The sequence below is a fragment of the Protopterus annectens genome, chromosome 11.part0 (assembly GCF_019279795.1).
Source record: "Protopterus annectens isolate FY-2018-M chromosome 11.part0, PAN1.0, whole genome shotgun sequence".
Classification (NCBI taxonomy): Eukaryota; Metazoa; Chordata; order Ceratodontiformes; family Protopteridae; genus Protopterus; species Protopterus annectens.
The window spans coordinates 1,334,629,821-1,334,648,493 of NC_056745.1; the positions used below are offsets into that span (position 1 = coordinate 1,334,629,821).

The 18,673-nt window shown below is 37.3% G+C and overlaps 1 protein-coding gene across 1 annotated transcript in view; it reads right to left on the minus strand.

Moving 5' to 3' along the window:
- MIOX (myo-inositol oxygenase) overlaps positions 1-18,673 on the minus strand; it is a 197,777-nt gene that overhangs the window by 58,757 nt on the left and 120,347 nt on the right. Inside the window, exons 2-5 of the mRNA XM_044087313.1 lie at positions 14,465-14,545; positions 9,932-10,012; positions 8,647-8,809; positions 2,391-2,458 (exon numbers count right to left, since the gene is read on the minus strand). Of these exons, the coding sequence (XP_043943248.1) occupies positions 2,391-2,458; positions 8,647-8,809; positions 9,932-10,012; positions 14,465-14,545 (393 nt within the window). The remainder of the gene's footprint in view (positions 1-2,390; positions 2,459-8,646; positions 8,810-9,931; positions 10,013-14,464; positions 14,546-18,673) is intronic.

Here is an 18,673-nt window from a genome sequence, read left to right on the forward strand (position 1 = left end):
TGATCCTGCTTTCTGTTCTCTCTCAGATAAGTCTGAGACAAATGCACTGAAGAGTATTGAAGCCAAAAATGCCACCTGCAGTACTCCACTAGTCACTTTCCATATTAGTGACATTGCCTGTCTCATCCCAAATCATGTGCATCCTACCCCTCAACCATGGGAAAATTCAGTTCTTGATCCTGAGTGCAAGCCACACTTCTGCATTTTTTTTTTAAGTAGTCATCTGTGAGTGATCAAGTTAAAAGCCTTGGTAAAGTCCAAGGTGATCATCCTAACTGTACTCCTCTGTCAAGATTTCCTGTAATCCCAGTCATAAAACTTTATCAGGTTTGGCTTCCAGATTCTTCGGGACATGACCTCATGTTTGTTGTTTTCCTAGAGAAAGCATTCTGCATTTCACTCAGGGTTCTCTCCATGACTTTGCTGCAACAATTGTTAACCTAGCAGGCCTCTACTCCCCCAGACTGTTTTCTTCTTCCACCTTATATGGGTGTGTCACAGCTGCTGTCTCCCAGTGGAATCACTTTTGTACTGGTCAGCAATCTGCTGAAGATCTTCATAAGCTGATTTTTTTACCAAGATACTTGTGAAGTTCTTGAAGATCCTGTGGACAGCCCATCCAGTCCATGTATATCTTGTGTTAGGGCAATTAGTTTCCTTTCCACCTCCTTCCTCTGTATCCTAGTAACTGATCATTGTTCTCTTTCTCTGCCCTCCTTTCCCTTTTCTTCAGGAAGATTCAGGTGAAGTATTCCTTTAATACCTTTCTGCTTTCTCCCAGTTTCTGTGATCCCCCTCCCACATCTGCTCAGCCTAGCCAAGTCTAACTATTCATTGTACCTTTGTATTTATTTATATATATATATATATATATATATATATATATATATATATATATATATATATATATATGTGTGTGTGTGTGTGTGTGTGTGTGTGTGTTAAAAAAGTCTTTGAACCTTTCCTCTGCTCCTTGACTAGTTTTGTCATCTCCTTTTAGGTTGCACATTGCCATCCTTACCTTTTTTTGTTGCCTCTCCACTTGTCTCTATCTGCTGTGTCTTTTTCCCTTCCCATCTGCTCTTCTCCATCTCTTGTATTGCTATCTTTTGTCCTAATCACTAGGCTGACTTTCCTTTGTAGTTATACACGCTTTCTTTTTGTTTCTTCCCTCAAAATCTTGTATCTGAATATTCCATCCCACACCCATTCTCACAGTTTGTTGTCTCCCTCAGTTTGTGCCTAGAACCCTATATCATTGTTGACCCTCTCCTGGACTTCAGCAATGCAGTATAATTTTACATCATCAACTTTGTCTTTATATTTTTACCATCCCTCACATTTTAAGCCACAATCTGGAATAATCATTGCTGACTAATGGCATTCCTGAGCCCTTCCACATTGGATAGAACCACATCCAGAATTCTATTCTTTCTGGTATAGTCCCGTAAAAAAAAATATCTGAACCCTTCAGGGACTATGACCTCAATCACCCCGCCCCCCATAAGCACCATCTACAACTGAAGAGAAGATTTAACAAACCACCAGCCTTCTTTATGCATTTCTTTTGGTTTTATAGATGACTTTGAGCCAAATATTGCTAAAAGACATAGGCAATTCTAGCTACAGTGACTGCAGTCTATCATCATAAGTGAAGGCATATTAAGCGACAATGGTGCAGCAAAAGTGACACTCATTATTTTATAAAGGAATGGCATAAACAAAGTGAGAAAATGCAAGAGTCTTAGTTCTTCGACATAAGACCTTGTGTTGTAACACTGTAGCCAAAAGGGCTGTGGTGCACAATTTTGGAAGCTGTCGTTTTAGGTGGGTGAAGATGAATTTTGGAATGATTCAGAAATGTGCAAAATGTAATTACATTACATAACTAGGCTGTGATTTATTCTGGTGGCAGTATTCAAACGTACTGCAATTTGGTGAATAAGTACAACTTCAGAATGTAGTGGGGAGAGTACAACCCTATGTTTTTAAAACAAAGCAAATGTGTTCTGCAACCAGATGCAAACTTCAGGCAAAGCCTTGAGAAGTTTTGAAGCAAGTGGGCAAAACAATTAATAATGAATAGGAGAAATAAAAAAATAAAGATGCCACAGATATATTAATTTAAGTAGGGCAGATCATGCCTGGATTGCATTTCCTTCACTAGCCCTAATGGGAGTAGGCCCAGGAAACAAATCAGCAAAACAAGTTTCAAGCCAGGTGATTCTAAAAAATTACACATTTCATGCATTAGCTGAGGAAACAGATAAAATAAACTCGGCTGAGTGTACATAAAGGAAGGCACGGATCAGAAAAATAAATTGGAAATGTGAGGGATTGAAGACTGGACTGATACAGAAAATAAGCACAATAAGGGAAAAGAAACTTACCTGTGGCTCTCCCCAGAGACTTAATATTTTTCCAATGTCATGCAGTAAACCAACCAAATGGAACCAATCTAGAGGTATAAAAAGGTAAATAGAAGTTAAAATATTTACTGCAGATGGGTAACTAATAAAGTGCAACTACCAAAACACAGCATTCTTTGAATGTCAGCAACAGTTCATAGTACAGTGGTAGTCAATGGAACAAACACGTTTGACAGGATAAAAACTAATGAAGACTCACTTTATTAAGGCAGAAGATTAAGGCTGAGCCCCCTGCTTACCTCTTTGGCTGAAGGGAATGTCTTGCATACCCATTGCTCATTTTATTGCTGTTTAATTGCTGTTAAGTGTTAGAGAAAGACTAATGTTTTCTGTATTTATTTCAGCTGTTTGATTGCTGCTGCTAATGTTTTACATATCTTAATCAGGCTTGATTTCTTTGTTTTGTAAGCGATATACTTAGTCTGGTGCTGTACATGCTTTATCGCTGCCCCTTTCGCCTTGCTTATGGTTAAAGAGCTTTTTTCAGGTCAGCTCTCCTAGCCAGTGAACAAATAAATGAATAAAGAAATCTGGTAGGAAAATGAAGACCCTACTGAAAACCCTTGTATGCACTGGGAGGACACACATTTCTGCACAGAAAGTATTTGAACTGGGAAAAGAACTGGTGAACCAAACACTGTGAGTCAACAGTTCTAAGAGCTGCACTATTGTGATGGAAGTAGAGTTGTGATAGTGGTCTAGCTGAACAGATGGCAGAAATATAACTTATTAGCTGGGGGAGGAAATGATCACTGGCATGCATGGTGGGGGTAGAACAAAGAGATCACATAGGTGCTGACATGCCAAGGTGAAGGCAGTGTAGATGCTAATTAATAAAGCACAGGCATGAAGGGTTACAGGGTATTTACTAACAGGGTTTATATTGGTTGAATGTAGGGGATTCTGATTTCTTCCTGTATGAACATGGGTCTGTTTTATTTAATGCTAGCAGGAAGTTTGCTCCAAAGTGCTAACAGTCACTGTGTAACACATATATATATATATATATATATATATATATATATATATATATATATATATATATATACCTTTATATCGTGTAAGCCTAGCCATAGTGATGTGGCTTTTGCCACCCCATGAAATGGTACAAAAATGTACAGAATAAATTTAGAATACTGTGCCTCTGTCTAGTAGTGACACAATGAAGGTCCCCTTATATAATAGAATTAGTTTACTGTGCCCCTGTCTGGCAGTGACACAGATGTGACCCCTGGGGTAAACTTATGATCTCCCATCCACTCATCAAGATTTCTCTTGAAGAGAGTCAGTGAGGGGGTCTGCCTAATATGAACTGGGATCTTGTTCCAAAACATGGGAAGCCTCTGGGTTATGAATCTATCCCTCCAGCATGTCCTATTCATACTTGTGCCGAGGTTTAAGTCTTTAGCTCTCGTGGTCCTGATGGATTTGGATTTTTTGAGGTGGAGCATGTCCATCAGGTCCTGATTGGACATGGCCTTGTACGTCAGGCAGAGATCACCTCTGAGCAGGCGGTATACTACTGAATAGAGCTGAAGTTTCTTTAGTCTGGCAGAATAAGACATATGTTGGAAACCCTTGATCCTCTCGGTGAGGTACTTTTGTGGTCTCTCCAGCTGTTGCAAATGCCGGGTGAGGTACATACCAAATGGGACATTGTACTCAATCATGGGTCTGATGAGGGAGGAGTATAGGGGTACAATGACATCCTTGGATCTGGATGTGAATCCCTTCATGATGAGGTGTGCAAGGTAGAATGTTTTTCTAACCACTTTGGCAACGTGGGTGTCAAACGAGAGGTCGCTGTTGACTTTGGTCCCTAGGTCTCTGATTACTTTTTCCGTACTCAGTGGGTTGCTGTCTATGTTGTAATTTGTGGGTACTTTGTTTTTCCCAAAGGGGATGACTATACATTTTTTGGCATTTAGTTTAAGGCCGTGACTCCGGCACCAGTTGTCCGTTTCTGTGAGGCCTTTTTGTAGGATGTATGTGTCCGCTGGTGTATCGACTATGGCGCCTAGTTTGCAGTCTCCTTAAAACTTCTTTTTGTGTGAAGGGGAGAAGCATTTTTTCTCCCAGACTTGACTTTAGTGCATTTTTTGGTGTTCAAAGATAAGCCAGTGTTGTTACCCCACATATTTATTTCTTTTTAACCCTTCTAGTAACAGTCTCACATTTAGAGAAAATGTGACCCTGTCAACAACTCTGTGGCTGTGTACATATTCAGTAACCCAGAGGTCTTTTCCTGCTGTCATGTCTCACAGGGTCTAGCAGAACATTCTCTATGTGGACTTGCTGTAATTGTCTGACACATTGAATAATGTGTGTGTTACATTTAGCATCTTGAGTTTATCAGCAAAACTGTCATGTAGAATTATATAAACTGCCTAATGCCTGTTGGCTGCGAGCACAGTAATGCCTTCATGTAGTGCTGCTGTAACTTCCTTAATGATTCACAGTTTAAAAGTCATGCTCCATCATTAGTAAATCCACATCGGTGAAGATCAGGCAGCAGTAAAGCCCTCCGACCTTCTTGTTGTACTTCCATTACTGTTCTCTCCATGCTGTTAGATATTCGGTAATATAGTATGTAAAAGTTTAACCAGCTTATCCTTCACATTGTGCAGAAAATTGAGATAAATATATGTCTGGACCCAAACAACTAGTGTTAATTTTGTTTAGGGACGTTATACCTTGCAAGGTCAAACAACCAGCATTAATTTTGATAAGAGACATCATATCCTGCCATATTTTAGGATGTCAAACCAAATCCAATAAAACAAAGAAACACAAACTACTGTCCAAAAAAAACAAACAAAAAGGAAACAGAATTCAGAGGTACACTGAAACTCCCAAGAAAACTTTAATAAAGTAAGCGCTTTCGTACAGTGCAATGTCAGTGCTTCTTCAGACTTAACACAAGCATAGAAAATAATGCATTTAAGTACAATCCAACTTAGTCACATGGTGTTAATTAGTTGAAAAATCAATTAGTAAGAATCAATTAGTAAAAATCAATTGTAATAAACCATCAAAAAGGTACCAGAGAATTCCCATATTAACCAAAATGGAATACTATGATAATTTACAAAATATTAACCATAAAGAAATACACGCACATATATATATATATATATATATATATATATATATATATATATATATATATATATATATATATATATATATATATATAAATATATAACTGCAGTTTATCTAAAAACATTCACATAAAAAACTAAAAAAGAAAAAACAGCTTTCCATAAAATCATATGATTTATATCACAAAAAAATACCTCATCAAACTCCTTAACTTCAGAATGCAAGTTATGGAGCATACATCATTAATGTTTGGGTATTTAAAAGCATCTACTTTAAGTTGCCATAATAATTTGCATCTTTCTAACCATAAAGAAATGGTTCCACCCCTAATTCTAGCCCCAATCTGGTCTATAACCCAGACAGTAAAGCAATGTTCAGGGTTAATAGACACATGCTTTGCCAGTGCATTCTCAACTTTCTTATTTTTAACTGAGTATTTGTGCTCGTATAGCTGATCTCTTAATCTTCTATTGGTTTTGCTTATATAGAAAACTGGACAGTGCTTACATTTAGCCAAATAAATAATACTCTTGGAATTACAGTTATCTCTCCCATTACAGGCAAATATTATTTATTATTTATGTAAAAATATAGGCCTGAATCGATAAATCTGCAAAAGGAGCACGATTCACATTTTAACATGCCCTTAATCCTAGGGCTATAAGTTCTTGTATATTCAAAGTAGGACTTTAAATTACGTCCCCTACGAAAAATAACTGTTGGTTTACTTGGTAACCTATACCTAATAATTTCATCCGATGTACTTAGATTCCAATTCTTACTCAAAATTATTTTCAACAAAAATGCATCATTACTAAAGGGGGTAATAAATGTTAAGGAATAATCGATGGAAGGACTATCATGGGTGGTATCTAGATCAAAACTAAGTTCGCCTGGACTCAAATTCACTCTCTGGGAGTCATTCAAAATAGCTTTAAAATAACCAGAAGTCCCTTTCATTGTAACTTCCTTAACTAGATTATCAACCAAAAATAATGGGTACCCCTGTTTCAAAAATAGATCTTTAAGAAAGTCCCATTCTTCAATAAAATCAGAAAAGTTAGAGACCATCCTTGCGGCCCTAACTGCCCTTTTACGACAGATTTTTTGTGACATTCTGGGTGGGAGCCAGAATAATGAAGAAAAGAACTGGAATAAGTCTCTTTTCTATAAATGGTGACCACATATTGTTGCTTAACTCTGTCTTCCTTTAAACAGATATCCAAATAGGAAATACTATCTGTCTGAACATCACTTGTAAACTCTAAAAATTCAGTAGTGTTATTCATGTAAGCGACTAATCTGTGGAATAAATCAACCTGCCCTTTAAATATAATAAAAATATCATCCAGATATCACGAGTAATAATAAATATATTCATCAAATGAATTATTGTTCAAAATATATTCGCGTTCCCAATAACACATGACAAGGTTAGCAAAGCTTGCCGCACATGGGGACCCCATAGTCACCCCTTTAGATTGTATATAAAAGGTATCGCCAAATAGAAAAAAATTATTAGTGAGTATAAGGTCCAAGAATTCTTGTACCAGATACAGTTCTTCAGCACTAATGCCCTTCCGTATTAAAACTTGGCTGATCTAGTCAATCCCAAGGTCATGTGGGATCACAGTATATAGATCCTTAACATCTATCGTGGCAAAATTATAACTGTCCCTGTAACCCAAACCACTCACATTCTTCAAAAAAGACCACAAATCCTTACAAATCTGAATTTCATCAGTCAAATATCTCTTAAGGATGTGGTCTACAAACTTGGCCATAGGATACATGATAGAATTACATCCATTTACTATTGTGTGGAGTGGGGGTTACTTAAGTCCTTGTTTATCTTCAGTATATCGAAAATGATGGGGACTTGTGGTGCTAGAACAGAAAGAAAATTAAATATTTCCAAGGAAATACAAGCTTTTATAAATAAATTATTCAAGAAAGATCTTATCTTCTTATAAGCAAGATTAAGTTCATTCAAAGAGGCATTAGCATAACTAGCAGTATCTAACATCCGCTCCATTCTAGATGTGTAATAATCATTATTCATTAAAATAATGCTACCACCTTTATCAGGCTTAGAAATCCTGAGGCTACTATTAATCAGAGTGTTTAACAATTTCCATTCATTATTATCAAGATTATTATACCTAGAAAAGTTAGATCTACATTTGAACAAATTTAAACTCCTAAAATCACATTCACAAATACGTTCAAACGTGGCTAAAGTAGGATGCGCAATGGGGTTGAATGTACTGTTCACTTTAAATTCAGAATCTAACATGGAAGGCCCTCGTCGGAGCGAAAGACTCCAAAATAGAAATGGGTCTAATAATAATCCAAGCAATGGCAATTACAACCAAAGGACTAATAATCGTTCAAATTTTCAGGGGACTTTGTCTTGTGGCCAGCAGAATACCAACAGAAGGGGGAACAGGAGGAAGAATTGTTCGAGTAACCGACGAACCAGAGATGAAAGAAGCTTGTCCCTCTACCTCTGGTTAGTTTCATGATACTGGAACTTTGGACATTGAGAGGGACAATAATTTTTAACACCACAAAGGATTTTAAAGTGTTTAATTACTTCATTTCCTGTGATTATTGATTTAGCTGATATATTAGCTGATATATTGGCTAAGGGGCTGTCTTTCGTCCCTTCTAAGAACTATGATGTAGTGGGAACATTGGTTGATCTTAAACTGTTTATAAGAAAACTGAATCTAAAAGTTTATTTTGGTTGTAGTACTGATTTTATTGAATTAGCTAAGCAAAATAAATTTAAAGCGAACAGTACATTCAACCACTTTGTCACCCTATCATTCATAACAATATTACAGTTTAGGTTTATGAGTTATCAAGTTTCAATCAAGGTGCTAAAAAATAAATAGTTCAAATATCAGATTGTACTACAATTTAACAAACAGGATTTTATTCTTTAGTACAGTTACTTCTATTTAGTACTGGAATATTACTAAACCAGTATAAGCCTGTTTACAGATTCCAGACATCTTTTTACTATCTTTCTGTTAAGAAGCTTCAAAATCTATACTCAGTTGCAAAAAGTTATCACCATGCAAAAAATTCATTTTCACAAGAGTTGTACCTTTATCAGGGTGTTGCTGACGAATTCCTTCAGCGGTTTGGTAGGCATGGAAGGAATTTGGAAAATCCACATCTGGATCAGACTCATCTATCAAATCATCCAGGGCATTCAAGATTTCCATAATTGTCATCTCTCCATGGTTACAATATTCCCACTTGGCAAGCTGTAGGGGGTGGAGAACAATAGAAAACATGCACGTATGAAGCTTTGATTCTTTCTACCATCATCATAAGCAAATAAATAAATAAAATAAAACCACGTGTATATGTCATACAGAGTTCGCACATCACCAGATGTCTGCTGTTACTCTAAACAAACCATTGCTTCTCTTTGTTTTTTCAGAGTGCATGCCTAAACTATTCAGAGCTAGACAGGACACAGTTACATGGATTTTGGCAGGAGATAAAGACATCATGGCCCACCTAGTCTAATCTTTACGGATCACATAAGCTGTAAGTACCACTTTGCAAATGGCAGTGATATTTTACATTGCGACTCACATTATGCATGGGCAGAGCATGCTACATCATACCACCCCTGCTGTCACGTTCACTGTGATGATGTTTCCACCCATTTAAAGGGACAGTGTTGATATCTGAGTATTCTGAATACATTCATATGCTGACGTATTATAAATTCATTTATTCATTTCTAAGTATAACCTCATTATATTTATTATTCTATAACTTTGTACATAAACACACACACACACACACACACACACACACACACACACACACACACACACACACACACACACACACATACACACAGAGACGTAAACTGTTGCAGAAAGCATATAGTATAATATAACATTTAGAATGGACAGGTAGATCACTGCCTTATAATCTACTGAATGCCTGTCCTCCTTGAGTTTATAGACAATGAAACAACAAAAGAGTTTTTTTTAAGTAGATTGCTATTGCTATTATTATTGTTATTATTATTGTCATCATCAATGCCTTTAATTATTTGTAACATTCGTCTCAAAGGCTAAACCATCGACTACTGCCATCAAAACTGTAAGTGCAGGATATGATATAATGTTGTCAGTCAATTGTGCCTGCCCAATGAATGCATGACCCAAAGAAGATGAGTCCCAATGTAAAATATTACCCAAACAGATTAGCTCTTCCATTCTTTGCAACATGGGCATCCTGAATTTTAAAAGCAAGACCTGAGTACTGCCCATTACATCATGGTAAAAAACTAAAAATTATACAATTTCATAGTTTAAGAGGTCTGATTGCCTGTGTCAAGGAAATAACATTAATTAGTGCAGTACCTTCTTTCTGACAAACTCCACTGTCTGGTTTGTGTGCATCTCTTGGTAAGTTTTATAAACTCGATCTAGCAGAGCTCCACTCTGAAAAACAAGCAAATTAGGGTTGAAAATAATGCATTACTTTAAAGTCTCTGTAAACAGGTAAACAAGTCATTGAAACTAATCAAATGCTGAGATCCCTAAACAAAATTGTACGTATAGAATAATGATGTAGAAATGCAAAAAAGGAGCTCGCCTACATGAAAAATGTTAACTAGTGCTACCTATTTTTGTTGAAAGCAAGCAGTGTTTAGCAGTTCCAAACAAAATTTAAAATAAGTATGGGACTCACTGATTCAGAAAAATGTATTCTTGAACTGAGCTGGTCCATGGGAATTTTTGAATCATGACCCAGGCCACAAGTGCAAGGATAAATACAGTGCATATTTAGTCACTTTGGCATAGTCAGTCAACCCACACATTTCTAGAGGGTGGAAAGAATCTAGAGTCCCTAGAAAAAAAACACATAAACATGAGAAACACATGCTGCCTCCACACAGGTAGTACCAGATGTCAGGAATGAACCCCGGATGCAGACGCTATGAGGCAGAGATCTTATAATGAGCCACTCTGCTGCCCACAGAGAGGGGACAACCACTGCAGCCTCTCTTTCTATAGGACAACAACGAAAATTAGCTTTACATTGTTAGATAAATTGGATCAGTAAAGTAAGACAGTCAGTTAGAAAGAACAGCAAATATATGAAAAAAATAAAACTGATTGTCCTATGCATGCTTTGGTGAAGGGCAATATGTTCTCCAGAATGCAAATGCATTGCTAGGAGGTTAACTAAAATGTTATGTTTGCCTTCCATTGCTCTAATCTTGTTGTCCTAATGTGCTTTACATTCTTGTTTTTCATGGCAGCCTCTGAAGCACTGTCTGGACATAAACTTATTGGACCTTAGTTAGAAGAGATGGACTAGTGTATCCTTCCTACGCCTGTTTGTAATAGTGAAGTGTGCTGTCTTACAGTTTCTGGAAATACGGAACATTTTAGTTTCCACCATGTTTTTCTTTATAACTCCCCTACAGCTATTATGGGAGAATGCTTCTTCTTAACAGACATTACTGTGCACAATTTTGAGGCCCACATCTTGAATTTGGCAAAAACTACTTGATGGATAAGGAATGTTTCATAGGTTCATTGGTTGTTACTAGGCATTGGGTCTGAATGATCATTTGTAGCCTACCCACAGCAATTCCTGCTACATGCTACCTTTTCCAATAGGGACTATGAGGTTAAACCAGTGGTAAATTTACAATTACTATCCATTCAAACAGATTTTGTTTGAATAGGATAAAAGACTTACTTTATTTAATATGCAAGTGGAGTCTGTACCATGGGAAAATAATTCTTTGAGTGAGATATCTATCTAACCAGCAGGTTCTATTTATTTTATGGTGAAGGTTGAATTCCTTTGCAGGATGTTCATGGTGTTCCTCACTTTCAAACATTAAAGAGGTCACTCTAGATGGGGTCATTGAAAGCCTTGTTTGCTAGAATTAAATCACCGTTAAGGAGTCTGTATGAGACCAGAGTAGAAAGGGTTTTGATATGTTCTACCCCAGTAACGGAATTCAAGCCTTTATCTTCTTATTAAGGAACATGGGGTCTCTTGAACTGAATCAAGTGTCTGAACAGATACATGCCAAAGGAATTACTGTATTCAACAATGGACATAATGAGGTATGAGTAGAGAGATATGATATCGTCCCTGGGTCTACAGAATATACCCTGATGATCACCTGGACCACAAAGAAGGACTTTCTGATTACTGTGGATACAAGCTGATCAAAGAAGAGCTCATTGACTACATAGGATCATAGGAGATTACTAGGCTATCAACTTGGAGGTCATTTCAAGCCTAGCCATTTCAACCCAATGTAATACTGTAGATATGCTTATGGTTCTAATAACAATGTTGATTTTCTGGGGTACAGTTTATGTGGTAACAACATGGATGCTCCTGTTTTCCAAAGGATACTATACTATGCTACAGTTAAGGCCATGGTCTAGGCACATTTATGTGTACATGCTGTCTATACCTGTAAAGTCAATTGAGTCCTGTGGGGAGTTTATGAAGGTGCCAAGTTTGAGTAATCAGCAAACTTAGTTAGCCAGTGATCCTTGACATCAGCTTTGCCATCTGAGAAGTACATACCAAATATGAGTGGCCCAAAAACAGAGTCCTGAGGGATACTGCTGGTAAAAAGAGTTTTAGAAGACAATCTTAATTTGTTGGGTTCTTCCTATGAGCCATTTAGCTATCCACTGGGTAATGTAGGGATTTACATTTAGTTTGACTAACTTGCTTATTGGGCCTGAGCGTGGCATGGAGTCAAAGCCTTAATGAGGTCAAAGCATGCTGTGTGTAACAACCTGCCTTTGTCCAAGGCCTTAGTGACCTTTTCAAAGAAGTCAACCAGACCTGTCCTCTCAGATACCAAACATATGTTAGAGTGGGGAATTCAGACTCCCAATGTCTAAGTTTCTGAGGTGAATAATAATGAGGCTTATGGACGTATAGTTTCCCAGATTAGAGGTGGGAAATTTCTCATGAAGGGTATAGCTATAAGTGTTTTCTATGCCTAATGCATAAGGCTGGATGAGAGGCTGAGGTTAAGCAGATCTTAGAGTGGGTCAGTTACACAGTGCTTTATAATGATCAGAAATCACCCTGGCCTGTTATCAGGCCTCATAGAGCTAGCATTTTCTTCTTAGAGGACTTGTTCTTGGGAGATCTTTTGGGAATATCCCCAGTGGGCTGTGGGTGTGAAGACAGCAGGGAGATAAGTTGAAGATGTTTATATTAAATTTGTCTGCTAGTATGCCAGCTATGTCCTCAGGGGATGAGTAGACATTGCCATTATATATCAGCTTTGGACAGTGCTGGATATTATTTTTAAGTTTCACAGCTTATTTGAAAAAGGACTTGTGGCTGCCATTGACAGACTTGGTGTTTTTTAGTTCATGCTTAGCCTTTGAACATTTGATTTTATTTCTAAGCTCTTTCTTTAGCTTACTGGGGTTAACTGTGAGGTGCTGTGTTTTCAGCTTTTTCTTAAGGGAGAGTATTTTTTACCTTTTGTTATACAACATTTTAATGCTGGGGTTCGAACAAAGAGGTTTATTTCTAAATGTGGTGCTGTATTTGTTATGAAATTGGACTGAGGTCTCAGTGCAGGAGTGATTATGAGAACAGGAGCTCTCATTGAATGCAACTGTGTTTGCTACTGGGCCCTTAAAAGGGAATAGCTCACCAAACCCCCCTCAGATCATCATACAGTTAAAGTAGATTGGCCATAGAGAAATGTCTGAAAATAGCGGGGTTTGTGAGAGCTTTGGTTTGCATTCTAATTGTGAAAATCACTGCATGATGGTCCGACTTAACCAGAGTCAGTGCAATTGTAGGTGTAGAACATGTGTGTGGGGGTATTTTGAGATGACTACAAGACACTGAAGCTTAGAGTAGGGGAATGTATAGACTGGTTAAATAAGTGTGCACTGATGTCAAAGAAACATTCAGCATATTTGTATCTGTGTAAATGCTCCAATTTATACATGCATAAATAAAATACCCATGAAAATAGTGTCTTACTTGATTTTAAGGAAATCAGGTCTATTTTTGATATGCTTCATGATTTTTTTTGTGTTTGCAGTCAGACAAACAAGAAAAATGCAAAATAATTATATTCAGGGACCTAAAGAACAATAGATAGCACCAAAAGATAGCTGTGAGGATGAGCAAGCTCTTAGGCTGCACGAGTATGTATGTTCTACAAGTAAGAGAGAAAGCAATTACACTGCGCTGATTCCTATGTTAGCAGCTCACATGGTTACATAGCTTCCTTTTATTGCTACCTTTCAACAGTTTCTTACTTTTGATATTTTCTGTCTAGCCTCCACCCCTATCAACTGCAGTCTGCCAGATGGGAAAGAAATGTACTTTAAAATTATTTGAAGTGTTTGTGCTTGTGGGGTGGTCCTCATGCATATACATAAATAATCATAATTATTTTTTCAAATGAATTTGGTAACTAAAATTACTAGGCATATGTACCTCATTTTACTAACAGTCAAGAAGCACTGAAGAAGAAGAAGAAGAAGAAGAAGAAGAAGAAGAAGAAGAAGAAGAAGTTGAAGTTAAAGGAGTTGCTTAGAGTCACAAAACTCGTAAAAATGGAGTCACTCAAATCCAGATCTATAACGGTGAAACTTGTTAAAAGAGTTTACTGGCTTTACCCTCTCTCTCTCTCTCTCTCTCTCTCTTTTTCTTGAAAATACCACAGATGTCATGCTTTTTCCTTCTCTGTACTTTATCTCCATTACATACCTAGCACTCACTGATAAATTATGAAGGCACTAAAAACTGATTATTAATCTCACTTTGTTGCTATCACCATACTACCCAGATTCTGCTTTGTTACTAGGTTACCTCAGTTCTAGTTATTACTTGCATGCCCAATTAACGTGTATCAAATTCTTAATTACCTGGTAGTTCCTTAAGCCAGCTGTCTTCATGTCCTCTGTCCTGTCCAGCTCAGGACGATAGATCTGAGATGGGTCAAATTCCTGTAGTAAAGACAGAAATGGTTTTAGTGAGACAGAGCTTGTCTCGTCATGCATGTGAACCTATAGTTACATACTATAGCTGGGCTACTAACACTACTGATATACTATAGCTGGGCTACTAACACTACTGATATACAATAGCTGGGCTACTAACTACTGATATACAATATCTGGGCTTCTAACACTACTTGTATGCTATAGCTGGGCTACTAACACTATTGATATACAATAGCTGGGCTACTAGCACTACTGATATACTATAGCTGGGCTACTAATACTACTGATATACAATAGCTGGGCTACTAACACTACTGATATACTATAGGTGGGCTTCTAACACTACTGATATACAATAGCTGGGCTATTAACACTACTGATATACAATAGCTGGGCTACTAACACTACTGATATACAATAGCTGGGCTACTAACTACTGATATACAATATCTGGGCTTCTAACACTACTTGTATGCTATAGCTGGGCTACTAACACTATTGATATACAATAGCTGGGCTACTAGCACTACTGATATACTATAGCTGGGCTACTAATACTACTGATATACAATAGCTGGGCTACTAACACTACTGATATACTATAGGTGGGCTTCTAACACTACTGATATACAATAGCTGGGCTATTAACACTACTGATATACAATAGCTGGGCTACTAACACTACTGATATACAATAGCTGGGCTACTAACACTATTGATATACAATAGCTGGGCTACTAACACTACTGATGTACTATAGCTGGGCTATTAACACTACTGATATACAATAGCTGGGCTACTAACACTACTGATATACAATAGCTGGGCTAATAACACTACTGATATACTATAGCTTGGCTACTAACACTACAGATATACTATAGCCGGGCTACTAACACTACTGATATACAATAGCTGGGCTACTAACACTACTGGTATACTATAGCTGGGCTACTAACACTACTGATATACAATAGCTGGGCTACTAACACTACTGGTATACTATAGCTGGGCTACTAACACTACTGATATACAATAGCTGGGCTGTTAACACTACTGATATACAATAGCTGGGCTACTAACACTACTGATATACAATAGCTGGGCTACTAACACTACTGATATACTATAGCTGGGCTATTAACACTACTGATATACAATAGCTGGGCTACTAACACTACTGATATACAATAGCTGGGCTACTAACACTATTGATATACAATAGCTGGGCTACTAACACTACTGATATACTATAGCTGGGCTATTAACACTACTGATATACAATAGCTGGGCTACTAACACTACTGATATACAATAGCTGGGCTAATAACACTACTGATATACACTAACACTACAGATATCACTACTGATATACAATAGCTGGGCTACTAACACTACTGGTATACTATAGCTGGGCTACTAACACTACTGATATACAATAGCTGGGCTACTAACACTACTGGTATACTATAGCTGGGCTACTAACACTACTGATATACAATAGCTGGGCTGTTAACACTACTGATATACAATAGCTGGGCTACTAACACTACTGATATACAATAGCTGGGCTGTTAACACTACTGATATACAATAGCTGGGCTACTAACACTACTGATATACAATAGCTGGGCTACTAACTACTGATATACTATAGCTGGGCTATTAACACTACTGATATACAATAGCTGGGGTAACTGAAGGAGGCACTTCTGACCACAGTAATACATTAAAGAGACAGTATCAAAGGGACTACAGATATTGAATTTCCATTGTTATATACTTACAGTTCCACCCAGGCCATATCTATTTGTTGTACTGGTTTGACTAGATGGGTTTAACATACATGCCTTTGAAAGGCACTGGGATATTGAAAGGCAATAATTGATAGTAGCCCCCATAGTCTGAAGCATGTTTTGTTGTATATAACACTGGTCTGTGATACCTTGCAGCTTTTCATACACTGCACAGCGAAGGATATAGAAAACAAGACAGTGAAGGATATAGAAAACAAGCTGCTTTCTGTAGTGCAGCTTCTGATTTACTTCTCCTTTGCTTACGTAATGTGGGCCTCACCAAGTTATTTCACCAGACAGTGCTCCTGGGCTGCCCCTGGAAAAAGATACTAGTACCTGTTAACAACTTTATTACACATGTATCTTTTCAATTAATAGAGAGATAGACAGATAAAATAAATAAATAAATAACTGGCAAAAAATAATAATACAAATAATAAATAAATAAATAGCACCAAATAAATTACTGGTGCCAAAATGACAGACTGAAACTAAATGCCAAAAAAAATGCATTATTGCAATATTTAGGAAGTTGCCTACCCCGGGGAAGTACCACATTAACAATACACCCCTAAGAATTTGTTTTAAACAAGAAGCATCTTGTTTAAATTGTCATTTATGACATAGACCATGTTGCATTTATATAAATGACAATAAACCATAGCGACACAGTCTCAATTGCAAACATTATACATTCCAAACCGTGAGACATAACTGTAGCCACAAACATTATACACCACATTTAACATATCCAGTGATTGTTAGTCAACCATTACATAGCTCATTTAAATCCTGCCTTCTTTTAAATCTCTTTCCTCCTCTGCATGTATTTATCTCACAGTTCCCATTTTTCCTATGTAATTTGCTCCTACTCTTTTTTAAAGATCCAAACAAACCCTTTTCTATACATCCCAGTTCCAGTTGTTGCAACTCTGTTACTCTCCTCACTACTTCTAGTACAGTTGGTTTACACTTTGATTTCCATCAGAAGTAGACTCAGCAAGGCCTTACTATGTCTAGGCAATTCCGAGTTTGTTTCATAGCTCAGAAAAATCATTTCTCTAGTCATTCCAACTTGCTCACTCAGCATCTCTGACAGAGCAGTTTGCAGGGAATCTTTAAAGTCTACCAACTTATTACACTCCCAGATAAACTGTTCCCAGTTACTTCTTTCTGCCCCATCACACCTCCAACATTTGCTATCTACCTGAGGAAAAAATGTTGAAGTCTGCTTGGGGTATAAAAATATCTGTGTAAGCCCTTCCAGGCAAAGATTCAAAATCTTCCAGATTGTGTTGCATATTTGGGAGACATACATATATCCCTCCATTGTTTCTTTGTGAATTGCTTATCTAATCTCTCTTCCCAGTCCTTTCTAACCTCCTCTGATTGATTTGTATCATTATCATGCAATATTTTATATGCTCGACTAATTATTCCTTTCTTAATGGCAACTTCTGTTCTAGATTCTACTAAAAACTCTACCAATGCTGGTCTTTAATACACCTCTAAGAGTTGACACAGTTGTTCAGGACTATTGATTTGTTGATAAATTATGAGTACAGTGACCTAACTTTTGACCAACATGTGTCTGTTGGTTTAAGAAAGTCCTTCTGACCCGCACAGTTATAAATAATAGGATTATGTCTTGATCTAAAGATGTCAGTGTCCCCCTTTACTCAACTCTCATTAGGCCAGTCATTGAATATAATGCCCCCTTTGGCATTTCTCTCTGTCCAGACATATGCAACAACTGGAATGCCCACAGCAATACCCTACTAAAAGGATACAAGGTCTAAAGAACATGTCCTACATGGACCGACTCAAAGCCCTATCACTATACTCAATATGCAACAGACTGCTAAAAGGTAACCTATGTCTGGCATACAAGCCATCCTTCAACCCAATACTGATGGATTTACTGCACATCAGCAAGTCAAATGCCATCAAAAATGCTTATTCTAGAGATATAAACCTCTTCTGCATCATAAACAGAGCAGTTTGGAGGAACAGATATATCTCGCAGAGGATACCACTCCTCTGGAACAGTTTCGCTATCCACAAAAAAAAATATAATTCATCCATGTCAATATTCAAGCGCACCTTGGATCTATGGATGGGAAACAGAAAATTTACCCCACTATTGCCCTGTACTACTAATGGACACAGGCAGCTCCTAAATGCTTTATGATCACAGTTATTCTCATTAGGGGCAATATATAATCATCAATCATGGGATGAGTAGGGCCAGGCTATACTGAAATTTAAATGGGATAGGTTAATTTCAGGACAAAAAGGGAAATTGACTAGTCTTAAAATGGCCAACAAGGACATC